This window comes from Choristoneura fumiferana, chromosome 3 (genome assembly GCF_025370935.1).
Source record: "Choristoneura fumiferana chromosome 3, NRCan_CFum_1, whole genome shotgun sequence".
Lineage (NCBI taxonomy): Eukaryota > Metazoa > Arthropoda > Insecta > Lepidoptera > Tortricidae > Choristoneura > Choristoneura fumiferana.
Window position 1 is genome coordinate 4,007,864 of NC_133474.1, and position 19,728 is coordinate 4,027,591.

General features: G+C 37.6%; 1 protein-coding gene across 1 annotated transcript in view; it reads left to right on the forward strand.

The window, feature by feature from the left end:
- The first annotated feature begins 817 nt into the window (after positions 1-817).
- The window catches only part of LOC141445712 (GTPase-activating protein skywalker-like), a 34,108-nt gene continuing 15,197 nt past the window's right edge, over positions 818-19,728 (forward strand). Inside the window, exons 1-2 of the mRNA XM_074111602.1 lie at positions 818-1,341; positions 1,639-1,878. Of these exons, the coding sequence (XP_073967703.1) occupies positions 1,767-1,878 (112 nt within the window). The 5' untranslated portion in view covers positions 818-1,341; positions 1,639-1,766. The remainder of the gene's footprint in view (positions 1,342-1,638; positions 1,879-19,728) is intronic.

The window sequence follows — 19,728 nt, forward strand, 5'->3', positions numbered from 1 at the left end:
AGTTCTTTTTTTTGTATGTTCTTTACTTCTTTTATGTCTGTGTATCTTTTCTTTTGTCTAAATTGAATTTTACACATTGGTGTTTAACTGTAATGCTGTATTTTTTATCATAGGGCTTCATTGACCAATTATAAATACCTTTTTATTTAACAATAGAAGTAGGTTTAAAAACAGGGACTAAGTATAAAATTAACATAACTTAAAATAGCTAAACAAAAATTAAACCTAAAAATTACTATTTCAATTTCGACCCTTAGGTGCCCATCATTTTTTTACAAGCTTTTATTTAGTTTCACCTGTCCCGTTGTCTGTCTGTAATCAAATCTTGCAAGTTAAATTTGACCAACTTCCATTAGTCAGATTGACTTGAAATTTGGAAAACTTATATGTACGTGTGACAATAAATTAATCTAGTAGTGACATCCTGGTAGTCTAGCCAGGATCGTCTCCGCAGGACGGAACTCTTCAACGGTTAATAGCATCGACTTAACATTAAATTAGTTTGAATGACAATGCAAGTACAGTCAACAAAAAGTACAGTCACCAAAAAAAAGGTTGTATTAATTGAAATTTTATTTTCGTTTTATTTATTTAAGTAGATTGACAATCAATTCTTAGTGATACCTTAATTGTATCCGTTTCTCTCATACATTCTGTACCCAAATGACAAATACTTTTTGTGATTTTATTCTCATAGGAACTAAATAAGTTTTTTTTTTTCAATCACCGACATGGTACTATCTTTAGCCTGTTTGTCTGTAGGCACAAAAGCGCATTTGACCGAGCGGCCCTCGTCAATAGTTAGTCTATGACATTTCGACGAACGAACGACGACCGCGAGGCGAAGGAAGGCGAAAGCGTACGGTACTACCAAGTACTACGGTACGAGACGCAACTAACTCCCGTTCTTACAAATCGCGGACGTGTGATTTAACATCCACGGCTACTTTATTTTCCGCAAAAATCGAACTCGAACAACCTGCACGTATCAAATGCACTAAATAAAATCTAATAATAATAGCATCGCACGACTTTCATCCGACACTTAGTGGATTAGGAAAAGGGTTTTAAAATTAGCCAGTATTTATCAGTGAAATTGATCTAATTTTAATAATGTACCCGTGCGTATGGTCAGTTATTGATACCGAGTGATGCTCAGTGTGGTTCGTTTAAGTGACAAAGCAGAAGCGTCGGCTCCCGCTCGTCTCGCCTATTATCCTATTCGAGATTACGTCGCTCCGGGAGCTGCGCTGTTCGGGTTCGTTTAGTCGTCGCGGGGCTCCAAAGCAGTAAATACGGAGCCGCTAGTACTGCACCGCATCATTTACCGCCAGGATTGCGGTGAGTAACTAAATTAAAACGCCTTTCACAAGTAAAAGTCCGGGGATGGGCGTTTGAGCGGCTGACATTGAGTCGATCAGCTGCCTAATCTTAAAATAGCAATAAAATGTCAAGTCTGTTCTGGCAACGGCTGGGATCAGCTGATCCAAACAAGCTTTAATTATAATCAATTAGGTAACAGTAACTGATTTGGTTGGATTTTGAGCTCTTATCTTGGTTGTAATCGGATTTAAATCGCGCGTGATAGCTCAGTCTGTGGCTTGCTTGCTTGTACTGAGCCCGTGTTGTTTCTTTCAGATTTGAAGATGGTGCAACAGGATTTGACCTAGGTGCTTGGTCGGGATGGCTCGGGTGGGCTCACGGGTGTGAGTCCGGTGGAAGCCAGGACCGGTGTTGTGTTGTGCAGTGTTGTGACGGTGGACGGGATGCCCTCAGCTATGTTGTCGGCAGTGCTTGAAGAGGAGGCCGACCTGTACGAGGCGTTCCCGCCTCATGTTGATCCCACCGGTATCACCATACTCACTGACAGCCCACCAGGTAATTATTTCTTATTTAATTTAACTGTTTTTATTGCGCATGTTGAACTGCAGCTTATGAAAAATTTCTTAGATTAGGAAAAAATGTCTAGATCATGTAAATTTGTATAATGGAGGTCTGTGTGAATATGATCTTAAGTAAGCCTTTTTCGGACGATGCAGTGTTGATTTATAAATTCATTGGACATGCTCTTGTACACAGACTCCGTCTCTGGGCAGGGTAGAGTTTAATGTGGTTCTCTGTGGCTTCCCATGAGACTGACATAGTCACATTTGCATAGTAAGCCTTGTTAAAATAATAGATATAAAAAAAATGATGTAAAAATGGCTTTTGATAAATCTTTGTTTATTTCTGTTTTTCCGGGGCCCATTTAAACTATCATAAATATCACAAAGAGTACAGCATTGTAATGAAATTTAAATTTATGACAAAGCTTGTGCAAAAAAATATTTATTTTGTATGCATTCTAAATTCTTTGCTAAAGAAAAAACGGTATACTGTTTTTTAATTCTTAGGCCATAGGAAGTACTTGCTACAGAGTTGCTATACATCCTTTCTCCATTCTATGTAAGTATGTATAAAGTTACAACATTGATTAATGGTGATTCAATATCAAACTACATAGTTTAATTAGGTATAAATTCATTAAAAAAACCTTAAAAATGATTACATAACTATATTGTTTTGTTACTGCATTTGCAGATTTTACAAGCTACTTTGAAACTACCTGACCTTCACATTAGAAATTTAGAATGTATGTCTAATAGTTGCAAAGTAAAATCTAATCGGACAAAAAATATCTCTTACGTCCTGTGAAATAGGTGTCCTGTGAATTTGTACATAATTATATTTACTTCTACAGAAGATTAAACATTTAAAAATTAATTAATAATTTTTGTACACAAATGGCAAAAGCAGTTCATTTCATTTTCGTGTTCATACATCTTTTATCAGTTTAAATATTAGGTAGCTACCTAATATCTATTGTAGTAGAAAAATATATTACAGCTCAACATATTTTATTCAGTAAATTTTAATCATAGTACAGTCACATTAATATCTGCCACAGAGGAATGTGCAAACATATCTGACACGTCCTTCCGGTCCTAGAAATAGAGTTGTATCAGATATTGGTGCTGGTGACTGTACCTGTCTCTTTTATTTTATTACTGTAAAGCCCCCTTCACATGCTTGCCAAGAATTGCCAATAAATAACTATCTTATTCTAACAAACACCACATTCTAGAATACAAAACTTTTTGAACACCTATGTGTTATTTGCGTGTACCCTTTTTTATACAAAATAAATATCAATAAGTATTAGTTATTGTCCGTAGATGAAATATGTAGTTTCAATGTGATGTTTCCTACAATATGTTGTTATCTTTTCTTTATTATTAGATATTTACCTAATGTTTATTATATCATCATCAGAAAAATATGTTTTTATTTATTTAGTAAATTCTAACTAACATTCACCCTTAAAAAGGTCTTCCTAAAAGACTGAAAGTAGTTGGGCCAAAGACTTTTTTAGTTTTATGATCTATAAATCATATGAAATATATTGACCCAGATAACTCACGTCTTAAATCGAGTTTAGCTCGACATGTTATAGTATAAATCATACTTAATATTGGTATAGTTATCTGTTTTATTTTATTACTGTGGAGCCCCACACGCCTGCCGAACGTCGGCAATAGATTAACATAGATTGTCTCTAACGTATGACCACATCCTAGAATACAAATAAAACCAGGTTATAGTTTTTTTATTGTATTCATAGACAATGGGATTCTCTACAAGTCATCTAAGGCACAATAGTGGCAATATCTTAATAAATTCCTTAAGACGCTAAGAGGTGGAAAAAAATTATGATACCATATTTCGAAAAATTCTTGATATAATATACCTACAGATAAAACTTTGGGTAAGTACCTATTCTGTATTGAAACTTTTTTTTTATATTTATCCCTTTTATCAATTCAAACGTCAGCGAATACGGTATACCTACTTCGCTATGGATTCGCAAGTTTCGCAATACAAAACGGGATTTTACAGGACATATATTATTTTAAATTACGAAATTTTCGCGATTGGACGGAAAAACAATTTTTAAGCTATCTTTAAATACATACAAACAGAGTTATATTTTTTTGGAATTCACGAACGACTGTCTAGTTACGTTAAGTAATAAAGATTTTTCAAAAAATCACTGTAAAACTTTGTAAAATCAAATTTTTAACCAGTTTCTTTTTTAAACCGCTGACGCAAAAAGAGGGGTGTTATAAGTTTGACCGCTATGTGTGTCTGCCTGTAGCACGGGTTAAACGGGTGGACCGATTTGAATGCGTTTTTTTATTTGAAAGCAGGTTTTCTAGCGATGGTTCGTAGACATGTTTCATTTCTCACTAAACATGGTCTGTTTGTTTATATTTTTAACCCCCGACGGAAAAAGAGCGGCGTATAAGTTTGGCGCCAATGTCTGTCTGTCTGTGGCATCGTAGCTCTCAGACGGATCGACCGATTTCTATGCGGATTTTTGCTATTGCGGTGGTTCTTAGCTATGGTTTATTAAAAACGATTCAGCCGTTTTTGAGATATTGAACTTTAAAATGACAATGTCGGAGGTTTTTGACTTTTCTAAGTTGGTTATATTATTATGAATAAATTGCAAATTCAGTTGTTAATGTCTAAGTTTGGCAGCTTCAATTGAATCAACAATGTACTTAATTCAGGCCAAGGAAATTAACAAGGGCTCTTGCAAAAAAAAATTATTTATACAACATTAAGGGGCTGTTTCACCATCCATTGATTAGTGTTAACTGGCGGTTAGGTGTGATGCCGTCTCTATTTGTTTTGTTCGAATAGACAGAGACGGCATCACATTTAACCGGCGGTTAACGCTAATCAATGGATGGTGCAACAGCCCCTAAGTCTTACTCAAATAGTAATCTAAACGCTCCTTAACTTGTAGTATTTCTTATCTTCTGATTGTGAAGCTGCTGATAGAAATGTGATTGAATTTTAATCATAATTTATTTGTACGTTATCGATAAAAGACGTCAGAATAGCGATTTATCGAGATATACTGGTTTTCTAGATAGTTGTGATTAAGTTTTCGCAAAAATATAATGTTTTATTACAATTCAGAAAGTTGCGCGTCGTTACTTACTAAGCAGTTAAATTATTGTAAAATTATGCCAATTCGTGGCATTTTCAATTTTTGTGATAGGTATTTGTTTATTCCTTACTCACGTTTCCGTCCGTCCGTCCGTCTTTCGCACAGATTTTAAAGCCAAACGGTTGATGCTAAAGTCCTTTACAAGTTAAGAAGTAATAGTCGATCTAAACTTAAAATTGAATATTTGCTGCAATAAGTACGGAACCCTACATGCATACGGCCAGTTTTTTTTAACAAAATTCTGTACCGCAGTTTTTTTTTTACTTCCCACTGACTTAAAACGTGAAATTCGGTAAAGTTTTTTCTCAGTTGTGTAAGACTCGTTTCGCGCGCGGTTCTCTTCGAAAATTTAGGCGGGTGACAGTTCTTCCTAACCACACAACCACACATACACGCTTCGCTCGTCGTACCTGAGAACACCTTTAAGATAAAATGAGTTAGGAATCTGTTGAGTTGAAAAACTCAAGTTAGAAATCTGTAGAATAACTTAAACTTTTGACCGTTAGTGTATGTAAAACTCTTTATTGTACAAAAAACAAACACAGTGAGGGCTATCGCGTATGAATTCGCCGCTAGAGGCGCTAGTGTAGCGTGAGGTCTCCGAAATGTCAAATCTCATAGTTTTTGGGTGAGCTACGCGGGTTTATTTATAATTAGAATAATTTTGTGAATATTTTGCAATATCTGAAATTAATTATGGCAAATATGCGTTCCGGGGCAATGAATGTCTGTGTTTTGAGACAGTTTTGTCTTTCGGAAACCTTTGTCCTCCCTTTTTTCCGAACAAAACGGGGACTATGGAACACTGTGGCATGCTAGATATTTTTATGGTACGGTCTTAGGTGTATTAAATATGATTTTAATCTAAACTTTGTTTTCACGCCCGTAATAACAGACTTTGAAAGCCATACTTAAAAACCTCACGCAACAGTGCGCCATCTAGTGAGACAAAAAACGATAGCCCTCATTGACAAACATGAGATATATGTTCAAAGGCGAACTTATCCCTTAAAACCCAACCTCCTATTCTTTTCATCCTATCCTTTGAGTCAATCAAAGGTTCAATAATTATCACGTCAGCATCGTGACGGATTCTCCGGACCTCACTGAAATGAGCGAAACGGCCTTAAAGCTCACTTTATAGCCTACCAGTTCAGTTACTAAGATATATAAACCAATATTTTCCTGTCGTAATAATATTTGTTTCCAACCGTATTTTAAATACATCTGTCACACTTACAAAGACCGTGAACCGGCTATATGTTCAGTTGCTATTTTATTTACTCTGCTGTTAAATAATGACATAGGTGTGTGGGCAATTATCGTTAAAGTTGAATTATCCCGTGACATCTTACATACAATTGGCCTTGTACTCTTGTAGACGATATTGTAGTGTTAATGCAACTATGCAGATGCAAATTGTGCCCGTCGAGGTCGTAAGTTAGATGTGTAGCTATACTTATTATAACAAATGCAGGCTATATTTGTCAACGAACCGATGACCACTGGGGTAGGTAAACTAGTTTTTGAGTGGAGATCACGATTCGGTAGGTAAGTTTAATGTAGGACGTCCTACGGTTACAAGGAGTGACATTTTTACGAAATGTGGCTGAAGTTAGGCCGAAGATAGGGTGAAATAGTTTCGTTTTAGACCGCGAACGGAAGCCAGCAAGCAGCGGCGAGTGTTTTCTCTTAAAATTTCGTATACCGTTGGGTCTCTTTCTCCTGCGGCGCTACAACCCTTTGTGGGTCTTGGCCTTCTCAATGATTCCTCTCCATTTTGCTCTATCCCTGGCCTCCTTTCTTCACGATGTTCTCTTGCCTATGCGCTTGAGCTCTTCCTCTTTACAGTCCTTCCACCGCTTCCTGGGTCTTCCCCTGGGTCTTTTTTGTTGGGGGGTTCACTCGGAAATTGTCCTAATTGCTCTCTCGTCCCCGATCTTTTCCAAGTGTCCTGCCCATTTAAGCCTCTGTGCCTTGTGCTTTGGGTAACTACTTTGCAGTCAGCGTCTTGGCAGAGCGCAACAAGTAGAAAACACGTTGGATAGTAGTGGTTTAATTTATTTTGTGTTATATATTATTGGTACACTTTCTCGAAGTAGCCTATGTTAATTGTCTACCAAACACCTCCTTATTACATTAAGCTGACAAACTCTCAATTGATTCAAGGTTTACGATGAATTTTATGATGACGGTACTTGCCAATTTATTTTATGAGCCTAGTTGTGTACAGCTTCAGTTGGAAACCCTCCTTTGTTGGTCAATGCTTTCTGAAGGAAATGTCCAATGATTAACGAGCTGTCCGCCCGCCAACTGTTTACTGTATCCATCATAAAGTGATTAGAGTACTTATAATAGTTACTAGACTTTACCCGTGGCTTTGCTCGCGTAAACCATTGCGGGAGTTCCCAAAAATGACATCCTGGATTTGACTAAATGATCAGAACATTTCATAAACATCAGTGTAGACCACACAGTGTAGTTATTGAAAGTCTCTAGCTTTCGCCTTATAATAGCTGCTCCACTCGCTCTATCCTATCTAGTGCTGATCAAGACTTACATTGGAAGCCCAGAATTGGCATTAAAATTGGAATCAGTAAAAACGCTTCATTTACCTATTCTCGCACAGCGCATCTCTTGTGGAAACAGCTCAGTAGAGAGAGCGGAAGTGTTTCTATTGGTTCACGACAAACACATTCCTCGCAACACATCCTCGCACATCTCTGGTGGAAACGTAGCCTAACGCTCACCATCAACATTTTGCTTGTCAACTTTAAGATCAATACCAAATCCAGCTATTCCTTAAAACGTCGAAAACTACGTGGAATACGCATTAGACTATAGGTTCTACTGCTCTTGAGCTTCGTGTAATTTGTTTACAATAGTAAAGATGACAAAAAAAAAAACCCGGCCAAGTGCAAGAGCGAGGGTTCCGTACAAATTATTAAAAAAAAAACAAATATTTTTAATATATGATGTAACTAAAAATTTATGCGTTTCGCAATTTTTCCTTTATCTGTGCTAGAGGTTGCTTCATACCAAATTTCAAGATTCTGAGTTCACGGGAAGTACCCTGTAGGTTTTGATTCCCTTGCAAGTGTTGAAAATTTGCAGCATAAACGGCTGTATTTTTTGATTACGTTGGCTTAGAAGTTTGATATTTTCACAGCTCCAAGGGATAGTAAACCTGAGTATTTGATATAAATTTCAGCTTGATAGCTCCACGATTTCCTGAGAAAACGGTTCTTGACAGACGGACGGACGGACGGACAACAAAGTGATCCTATAATATAAGGGTTCCGTTTTTTCCTTTCGAGGTACGGAACCCTAAAAACAATTAGTAGACAGTTTATACTATACCTGTTAGAATTTTGTTTTGCCGTTCATCTCCGGCGATACGTTCATTCATAGTCATAGATGCTTTCAAACATGAGACAAGCATTATAATATTAACAGACTAAGCTCTCTTAATTCGAGAGACCTGTGCCCAGGAGTGGGACGTTTATACACGTCCCATACCTAAACCAGAGATGATAATATAAAGTTAAAGGTAACTCCTAGTAAGTGCTGTGCCATGTCACATAAGAACCTTGGTGTCATATTAAACGCAGTCTAAACTGAAATGTCCTTTTTGCACAGCCCCGTTAATTTCCGAAGCACGGAACATTGTTTTCTTGGTACTTGTTTATTATGGAAATATACTGAGATACATTGTTTTTTCCTCACTAACTAATTAATTACATAACGCTAATTAAATGAGCGCAATATTAATATTGTAAGAAAGAACAAGCCGCTACTTAAAAATAAACGTATCTCAAAGTCGATAATTTTACTGACAGTGTTTATTTACCTCTTAAAACAAGTGCAAGGCGACTTTTCCATTGCGTTTTTACCCTCTTCAGTCTGATGGCATGTTATCCCTCGAAACGAATTACACTACAGTATACGCTACAACCAGACGTTCCGAATCATTATACTGAAATAACCAATAAACAGGTTCGATTAATTTGGCCATTCCTTTATTAAAATAACTAAGACGCAATACGCAATCTTGGTGTTTGTTTGTTCGTAGATAGGGATTATTTTGTAACTAAACTTAAGTTTAGTATTATTAGACTTTGAAGTCTACGCGGACAAAGTCACGGGCAAAAGCTGATAATAGTCAAGAAGACAGCAGAATAGAATCTGTAAAGGTCCTTAAATATAGTACGAGGAGGTTTGATTGGTGTTTGAATGGACACTGCCTGTCGTTTGCGACGCGGACGATGATAAATGATTATTTAATAATATAACAGCATCTAACAGCGACATTCACTTTATGTCCTGGAATTAGAACATCACTTAGTCATCCTGGCTATGGCCCATCTGCTCAAAATATTTTCTGTTCTTCGTTGTCAACATTAAATAGTGGGAGTTGAGTTTTGATATACGGCCTCTTAAGCAAAGTTTTTATACATGACATTTCTGGGTGAAACAAAACAACGCATCGATGGCGAATTGGAGACAACTTTACTAACCCTCCTTAAAACTTCAAGAAAAACACTCGCGTCTAATGTCTATTCTACAAATTTCTAGAACCACACACATTTCATACTTAACCTGTAATCAAAAGCCTTCCTAAAATACTCGTAGAGTACATTTTCAAAACTCCTGCCAAAATACGAATACTTGTAGCTTGCAGACTAAAACTCCAATAGGAAGCCTAGCTAAAAGTGTTTTAACCCGCATCGAACACACTAGAAATTTCTGCCAAAACACGGATGCTTGTAACTTGCACACTAAACTTGTAACTGGATCGCTGCCTTAAACCCACGTGGAATGGGCTCTAGATACTTCTGTCAAGATACGAATACTTGTAAGTTGCACACATATGCCCTGCTTAAGACCACGGGTCTCGTCGCATGGACTCTAGAAACTTCTGCCAAAACACGGATATTTGTAACACTAAACATGTAATCGGAAGCCCTGCCTAAAATACACTACTCGCATAGAGAGAATGATAAGAAAGTTATTATCTAATCAACATGTTAACTACTACGAGTATTTGGTTGTTTAAATGATGCATGTACCACACTGTATTTTTGCATCCTATGAGTTTACTCACGTTTATTTCTCACAGCTAGAGCTGTGTATGTGTGTGTGTATTTGTATTGTGCGTAATGTCGCGAAGAACATTTTATTTGTAAGGTGATTAAAAATGTGTAGCACGCGTTACAAAAGTTTCTTACACGATATTAGGTTTCTGAGTTTCAAGTAGGTAACTAAGTCAAGGTGCGTCTTCTATCTATCTAATAGAAGCAAGCAGAGCGCAGCAGAGGCCTGTAGAATCGACTAGTCACTTAACTTGGTTGAAAACCGAGCGAGGCGAAGTGTAGATTTCAACATTACTACCTATAGTGCTAAGTCTATGGAAACTCATATTTTTATTATTTAGCGTGCTTTAACGATTTGCCTCTCGACAATGATCTCTTATAAGTAATTGCTTTCGCCTATTTTGATTTTTCGCTTGTTTTTTTTTCTTTATGGTATTTTTCCATTATGGTGTTCAATAATGAGTAATTATTATTGTATTGTACGTCATAATCGTATTATCTCACAAAACAACCGAAAAACATGATCCAAACGCAGCGACTGCACACAAACACGTTTTATGTCCCTTTTGCTCTTGCTGTGAAAGGCATAAGATCTTCCATTTCTTTCACGTCACGTGAGGCCAGGGGATTATCGCTATTATTTACGCTTCATTTTCGACGCGTTAATGCCTGTTTTAACATGTATAGTATTTTTGCCTCTCAAGCATACTTCTTCATAGTGAGTTAACATGTACATGGCAGTTAGTTTTACAGACTGCAAGTACAGATATCTATATTAAAGCCGACAAGTAGCTCAAATATGTGAAATATGTTATTTCATAATCCTTGCTCACGCCTTTTTAGGTTGTGTCAGGCACACCGGTATACTTGTACCACTGGATTCAAGTACCTAATGCCTAGATAGAATAGAAATCTAACGGTTATATCTAGATGATACATTACACATAAATATTTTCTACGGGTAGTACTATCGCGATTACCTTTAATGCGATCCTGATATTTCGACGCATGTATATTATAACTATGGAAATGCATACTAACATTTACTATAAGGATCAGGGGGCATACTCGTAAATCGTAATATAATTTTGGTTCTCTGCCGTTTCGCACAGTTATTTCCTTCCAAAGTGTTTCACTTAACAACTGTTTCGTTTCCCAACTCACGATTTTCTCTTAAACCATAATTTATTCGGAACTTTCATATAAAAAACCTACGGAGTTCTATAAAAGCATAAGAAAATACACTGTCATTTTTTTTTGTTTTGGAGAAAATTAAGACTTGGGAAATGAAACAGTTGGAAAATGAAACATTTGGCAGACAATAGTTGAGCCAAAATACAGGATACCGAATTAGGTTAGGTTAGGTTAGTAGTAAGGTTAAGTTAGGTATTTCATCAAGGCGCGAAGCGTCTCGACCACTGAGTAGGAGCTTCACCAAAGCTCCGTCGACTTAGTCTCGCTCGCTTACTTTACGGTGTTTTGTAAAATGTATAATAATAATAATAAATTATTTATTTCGGAATACACAGGACTCCATAAATGATTAGTAACAGAGCTTATTCCTAGTTAGTACTTAAAATTAATTAATTAAATTATAAAAGCTAACCAAAATTTATTTTTCACTTATCTGCACATGCCACCCCTTTAATCAGCCCAACCCAGCGTGCAAGTATTGGGCAGTCGCACTTTACAGCAAGCACGCTCAGCATGCTATTGGAGGTCAGTCTTATACGGTCCAGCAGCGAGACTATTACCTTGCGCATGATCGCCGGAAAAAATAAAATAAAAAATAAAGAAAGATAGAAATCTTTTATGCGTGACAACCATCGAAATAAGAAAAAGAAATTAAAGTTATTATTCGTTTTGAATATTATTCAAAATGACTATTCGGTTATTATGCAATGACAGATTAAATTTAGGTTGGCAACGCATCTGCAATACCAAGTGTTGCAGGTGTTTGTGGGCGGTGGTGATCTCTTACCATCAGGCAGGAGACCCACTTGCTCCTTTGCCATCCAGTCGAATAAAAAAAAACAAATGTTTATGATGTTCTCAGAAAGTATGCAGTTTACATTTCTTTTTTTATAGTATAGTGGTTAAACTAAACATGTATGCAGATTTAAATTAACATTTCGCATTAATTATCATCCCATCCTTTATGCGTCCCACTGCTGGGCACAGGCCTCCTCTCAGAATGAGAGGGCTCTCTCATATAATTATAAGTGATGCAAAGTCTTTTTTTTTTGTTATGAAAATCGTTCAAACACACCCTACCAAATCCAATTAACGAACTCTTTTCAACTACTTCTCAAGCATCTTGCGTCCTTGCGTCTGTTCGTAGACAAATTAGAATTGTACAGTGGAGTTGTAGGAGATTTCCTAATTAGAACGCTTCTGTTTATTTAGTAAAGTTTAATCAACAGATACAAATTACTCCTCGTCGGGCACATTGTGATAGGCCGGCTTCCTCAGACAAGCTGTCATGATCCCCCTTTACTGGTACGTAGGGGAGTAGCTTTATAGCTTAATTGGATAGCGATTTATTAAACTAACATACTATACGGGTCTTTCCTGTGGCTCGGGATAGTTCAAGTAATAAAAACCCGCTAAGTAAGAGTCTGACTCTCGCACCAAGGGTTCTGTACAAATTTGTATAGGTATCTATGAATAGCCAGTGTTAACAGAGCTTCCTAAGCAAAATATACGCAATTTAGGACTAGACGGACAGACAACTCTACTGAGCGGCAAAAAATCTGGACCTCAAATGAAAGCAGTAAGTAATAGGTAATTCTGTATGTAGAATGGGCCAAATTTTGTGCCGCTGTGTATATTACAAATGTATAATTTTCATATTTTCCCCTGTACTCATAGTCCTAGGTAGAACTTATAGTTCTAGGTCAACAGAAAGTAACCTATAAATTTCAATTCCCTGGAGTGTGTCGAAATATGTATACGTTTTTGCGGCATATACCGTGGTCTGTTTTGCGTCAACTTAGAAGTTTGATTTTTCCCCAGCTTCAAGAGACTGACCTGATACCTGAGTATAATAATATAGTTTTCATTTCAACTCTATACCTCCACGCGATCCCAAGATAAAGGGTTATGAGTTATGACAGACAGACAACAGGTTCTATAATGGTTCCGTTTTTTTTCCTTCTGACGTACGGAACCCTAAACCATCTTTTTGTCAATAAACTAAAGCATGCTCTTCAAAGCGCAGCACCAGCTAGTTTCACAGATGTTTCCCCGAACCGCTACATCGAGCGCATTGTTTGTGAAACATGCCCCGTGTTGTGCGTTCGCTGTCCAAACAGCAGTGCAACAATAGCCTGTGTTAAAATTTCCAATGAGAAACCATATAGGCTTGCGTATTTACATGGAAACGGTACGGAGGTTACGGCCCGGTTCGGATGTAGGGAACTGTTTTAATTAAATTGTAAACCCTTTATTATACTAAAATAAATGAACAACCCTTGAAGTATTTTAAAATACACACCACCACCTGACTATGTATTTTAAAATACATGCAGTCACCAGCATCTATATCTGACATGACACATGACACAACAAAACGCGCATAAATATCTGATACGCACTGATACGCTGTGTTTCTAGGGCCAATAGCACGTGGCAGATATTTTTGGATGCTCCGCTGTGACAGATATTAATGCATAATAATGGCAGTTTTCTGTGGATGTGAAATTGCCTTGTGTTAAACACATGTTCAACGATTGTCTGAGTTTTTGTGACTTACGCTTCAGAAAATGAAAACTACCTACTGGAGCTACAGTTCTCAAATTATACTATGGTACGGCGTTTTTTTTTTATATCAAACCCCTAATGGAGTCAATTAAGGGTGTCAATGAAACGCTGGCGCAGTCAATTGAGCATTAAGTTGGGAAACCAATTTTATTTTCCACACACGGACGAACAATTCTTTATAGAAAGCTGGTTTTAGCTGAATTTCATTAAATATCGATTCCGGCATTTTTGAAATAGGTACATATTGGATTATTAAATGTGAAAGCACCCTTTTTATCTTGGGTTTTCCATGTCATTTCACGAACAATTTTCCTAATTACCAAGTTAATTTACTCACGAGGGTCCGACAATACTATGTATAAGTTATAAACTTATATACATATAACATACTCAGAAAAAGTTAGGAGCCCCGGGCTCTTAAAGGGAAAACTATAAAATTTACAAACTTGAGTGCTAATAAACCTCCCTGTTGGACCTTTTGGTAAAGTTTGGTAAACAAGGAAAAACGGCGTCTTTTATACCGAAACTTTGGTACAATAGAAAACTAGTTGTGTTAAAACTTGAACCATTCGCTGGTCTTTCAGTTTATATTATCTAGATTGATAGAACTTTTCAAGGCAGCGTCCGCACACCACTTTTGTGGTAAATGAGATTTTTAGTTGAGGATTATATTATTAGTTGACACACGGAAAACCGGCAGTTGAAACGCTTCAGAGTCCTACCCCAATGTAAAATGAAGGCACAAGATTATAACATAACAAGTAAAATTAAACGTTTTTATCTGTGCTTTAGGTGTTTTTGCTAGAAAAATACTCTCTTCAAATGTCATTAATAGAAGGTTGCGGATTGTTTTATTAATAACTAATACTTAAAGTCAATTAAAGGGCAACACACACAGAGAGCGGGCGCGGGTCGGGTCGTGTCCGCCGCGGGAGCCGCGCGGTTCGTTGTATTCACACAGAGCGCGGGTCGGACCCGCGACGGGCCCGCAGCGGCTATCAATGTTGCCAGTTTAGTGACTTTATCCCTAGAAGTGACGGCTTTTGCTTAAATATTAGCGACCAAAAAAAAGTTTTGACTAAAAAAATGGTTTATCTGGCGACTTTTGGAGTACAAATGAAAACAGTTCTAGAACCAATAATAAGAATAAGAATAATTTTATTTTCTCAAACATGCTCGGAAATGTATGCGTTAATGTCACGAAATGGAGACATGAAGCTTCTCATTTATGGCTCCCTACCACCTCCCTACATAACTTCTTGGCCTAGGCCATGAAGTATGTATGAAAATCCATTATTGTCCGCTGCTCTTACTTTTTAAATTTGCTTACTAAGATTAAACTGACAAAGGAAAAATTACGAACAGCCAACCACCACTACTCTGTAAGCATTTGCGATAGTGCGATGCGATGCGATGTGATATATGGATGTATGGATAGATGGATGGATGGATGGATGGACGGACGGACGGACGGACGGACGGATGAATGGATGGACGGATGGATGGACGGGCGGACGGACGGACGGACGGACGGACGGACGGATGGATGGACGGACGGACGGACGGACGGATGGATGGACGGACGGACGGACGGGCGGACGGACGGACGGATGGATGGACGGACGAACGGACGGACGGACAGATGGATGTATGGATGGATGGACGGACGGACGGACAGATGGATAGACGGATGGATGGATGGATGGATGGACGGACGGATGGATGGACGGACGGATGGATGGATGGATGGATGGACGGATGGATGGATGGATGGACGGATGGATGGGACGGACCGACGGACAGACGGATGGATGGATGTATGAAATATTTCCTCACATTGTTTGAGAAAAGCACTATACAAACCTCGTCCAGAACAGGGATTGCTGGACTCGTTTTATTCTACCCCGAACTCGTCCCTTACTTCATGGCCTCTGCAGTAATGTACTATTAGTAATAAAGTTACACTATCTACGTAAACTTATAATGGATACATTTTTGTCAACTCAACACAGAATTATTACAGTACCGCGAGATATATGTGGTTAACAAAAAAGTAAAACCGACTCCAAACAAATAAAAAAAAAATAACAATAAATGGAACCGACTACAAAACCCTTCAAAATATTTTCCTATGTGTACCTACTAGCTCGAAGTCGGTGCTTCAGCACGAGCCAGCATAAATAATCGAAATAAAAAAAACCGACACGCTCTTGGCCGGTTTTTGTTTATTACTTCATCACGTCTAAACCACTGAACCGATTTAGATAAAATTTGGTATACATATAGTTGTAGTCACAGAGATGGACATAGTATAGTTTTATCCCGGAAAATTTGTATAGTTTCTGCGGGATACATTGTATACCGAATTTCATCTAAATCGGTTCAGCGATTTTGACGTGATGATGATGGCTGATGAAGTAATAAATAAACAGACTTACAAACTTTCGCATTCATAATATTAGTGGGATGGGATTAAAGTAAGTGTTTTTTTTTATATTATGTATGTTGTTCGACAGTCAACGTCATAAATAAGTGATCACTTTTTAGGTATAGGTACCTTGTCGCTTTCAGTCGTTACACAATTTCGTATGGCTTATCAAACATGACGTTAAAGTGCCAAGGTACAAAAGTGATCTCTTATTTATTACGTTGACTGTACCTACACGATATGTCATTAATTAATTATAATATTTATCTAATTAGTTATCAACATTTTTTTTCACGTAACCCAACCTTTCAGACCGCCAGTGCCCTGTTGCCTGGTAAAATTAATTATATCGGAAATTAAAAGATCGATAATCGATACTATCGACCGTTTCAACGCGATATTGTCGATAACTAGTTGTTTCCTTCAACTTCGTCTGTAAAGAATACAATTCAATTCAATATTTATTCATGAACAATACAGTGATTGTGTTTGAACTTACATAATACATGCACTTAATAATAGAATTATTATTTTTATTGGATTAGGAATTTATTGCTATCCTGCGTTAACTATATCTTAATGGTGATTTTCCAACGGCAAGGCGAGACGAGAATTGAAATTTGCATGCATTCTCGCGCGCCCGCCGCGAGTAGCCGCGGGCCGCCGCGGGCGCTGCCATACAAATTTCAATTCTCGTGTCACCTCGTCTTTTCTCTCTATGTGTTATTCCAGACGTCCAGCTCATCCCTATCCCGTGGAAATATCGGGATAATATAATAAAATTAAAAGGAAAAACCTTTTTAAAAACAAGGTTTTATTAGAAAACTAAAAAGGAAAAATAAATTTAAGTTACATGTATGTACCTACTAATTAAATACTCGTCATTATAAGAAAGCGTGTGTAGATAGTTAAAGTTCTAGAGACTGAATATGGATACTTAAATTACTGGCACTTGAGGTATCCCATCTTAGGCCTCTAGGTTGGCAACGCATCTGCAATACCCCTAGTGTTGCTGATGTTTATGGGCGGTGGTGATCTCTTACCATCAGGAGACCCTCTTGCTCGTTTTCCATCCAGTCGAATAAAAAACAATATATATTTCTCCTTTTTAGTTCATTTATTTTTTCTAATAAAAGCTTGTTTTGAAAAAGGTTTTTATGGTTCCGGAGCCAAAATGGCAAAAACGCAACCCTTATAGTTTCGCCATGTCTGTCTGTCTGTCTGACCGTCTGCGGCTTTGCTCAGGGACTATCAATGCTAGAGAGCTGTTATTTTGCACGGATATATATGTAAACTATGCTGACAAAATGGTACAATAAAAAATAAAAAAATAAAAAATTTTTTAGGCTACCTCCGATAGACGTAATGGGGGTGATTTTTTTCTCATCCAACCCTATAGTGTGGCCAGTGTGGGGTATCGTTGGATAGGTCTTTTTTTCGTTTCAGTAATTTGTTTGCGAAATATTCAACTTTAAACTTGGGAGATTCCGTATAAAATACGAAATCCTTAGAAAAATATTACTTAATTTTGTCGTAATGGCTACGGAACCCTATTTTGGACGTGTCCGATAGGCTCTTGGTCGGTTTTTTTCTTTTAATTTTGTTTTTAACTGTTTAGAGGGTCGCATATTCACCCCGACCAAAGTACTCATCAAGACGAATCAAACGAGCCCAAACTCGATGCGGTTGCGTTATTTAATTACCGGATTCCTATGGTTACCTTCCAGCTCCATCATCAGATCAGCTTCATGACATAATAATAATGCATTGTCATCCGATTTACACATGCATGCTAAATTTCAGCTCAATCGGATGCCGGCAAGTGGGTCAAATTTAACTTGCAAGTTTTTGGTAAAAAAAAAACATTTTTAATAAAAGCTTTTTTTTGTGACTGTACTTTTTGTTGACAGTCTTGCAACCACACAAACTACATTTGCATACCATATTTCAAGTCGATGCTATTAACCGTTGAAGAGTTCCGTGCTGCGGAGACGATCCTGGCTGAACTACCAGGATGTCACTACCAGATTATTGTATTGTTACACAATTTACATAAGTATTCCAAATTTCAAGTCAATCTGACTACTGGAAGTGGTCAAAATATACTTGCAGAATTTGACTACAGACGGACAGACAGACAACGGGACAGGTGAAACTAAATAAAAGGTTGTAAAAAGTAGCCTTTATGTTATTCCAGCTATCTACGTACCAAATGTCATTGAAATGCTGTTTTAGTGTGAAGGAGTAACAAACAAACACACACACACACACACACACACACACACACACACACACGCACACAAACTTTCGCATTTATAATATTTACTTATATATAGTACTTGTCAATTTAATTAGCTGTACATGGCTGACAATTATATTTTTATTAGAAAGTTAACAGTGTGGATTTTACTTTATTATTTAAATTTACGTAATGGTTAAGTTACAGAAATAGCGTATCTTTAACTTCTCTTAAAAAAAAAAGCCTGGGTGCCGGTAGCCCAGTAACACACTGTAGATAGGCAATGCTAATATATCAATACTGTGGAGTCAAAGTTATCGATACTATCAAAAATTCGATATATCGTTGCAACCCTACCTGTCAAAGGACGCCGCGTGCGAAGGTAAAGCCATAAATCGCACGCGGCATCCTTTGACAGAGGCGGCGCGTGTCAAAGCGGCGGCGCGATACAAACACCGGCCATTTGCCGCTCGGCACGGCTGCCAAATTAGGGGTTTTCCCCTCAAATTTAGGGGGTAAATAACTGGGATGGGGTATTTTTAAGGATTTTTGGGAAGTTTTGCTTTTTATATTTATTTTGTATTTCTTATATTTCACATTATTTCTTGATATTTGCACGGATATATAATGAAAACTATCCCGACAAAATGATACTTGTACAATGAAAAATTAAAAAAAAAACATTTTGTGGGTACCTCCCATAGACGTAAAGTAGAGATTTTTTGTATGTAAGTAAGCCGATGGGTGGAAAATTTAAAAAAAAACTGAATGGTAAGTATATCAAACTTACAATCCTGCCTGATGTCATTATACGACATGTTGCTGTGTGTGTAATCATTCACTTCAATTCTTGTGGCACTACCCATACTAACATGTTTTAGGGGGATTTCCAATTAATTATAGCAATTTTAGGGGTTTTTAACTTAAGTTTTAGGGATAAATATTTTTGAGAGTTGGTAACTCTGCGCTCGGCCCGCGCGTGTTTGTGACGACGGGCGACGGGCGCGGGCCCGCGCACGACCCGCGCCCGCGCCCGCGTTCTGTGTGAAGGCTTCCATATACCGCCATGCAAATACGCCCGTCGCGGGCCCGCGCACGACCCGCGCCCGCTCTCTGTGTGTGTTGCCCTTAAATTTCCATTTCATTT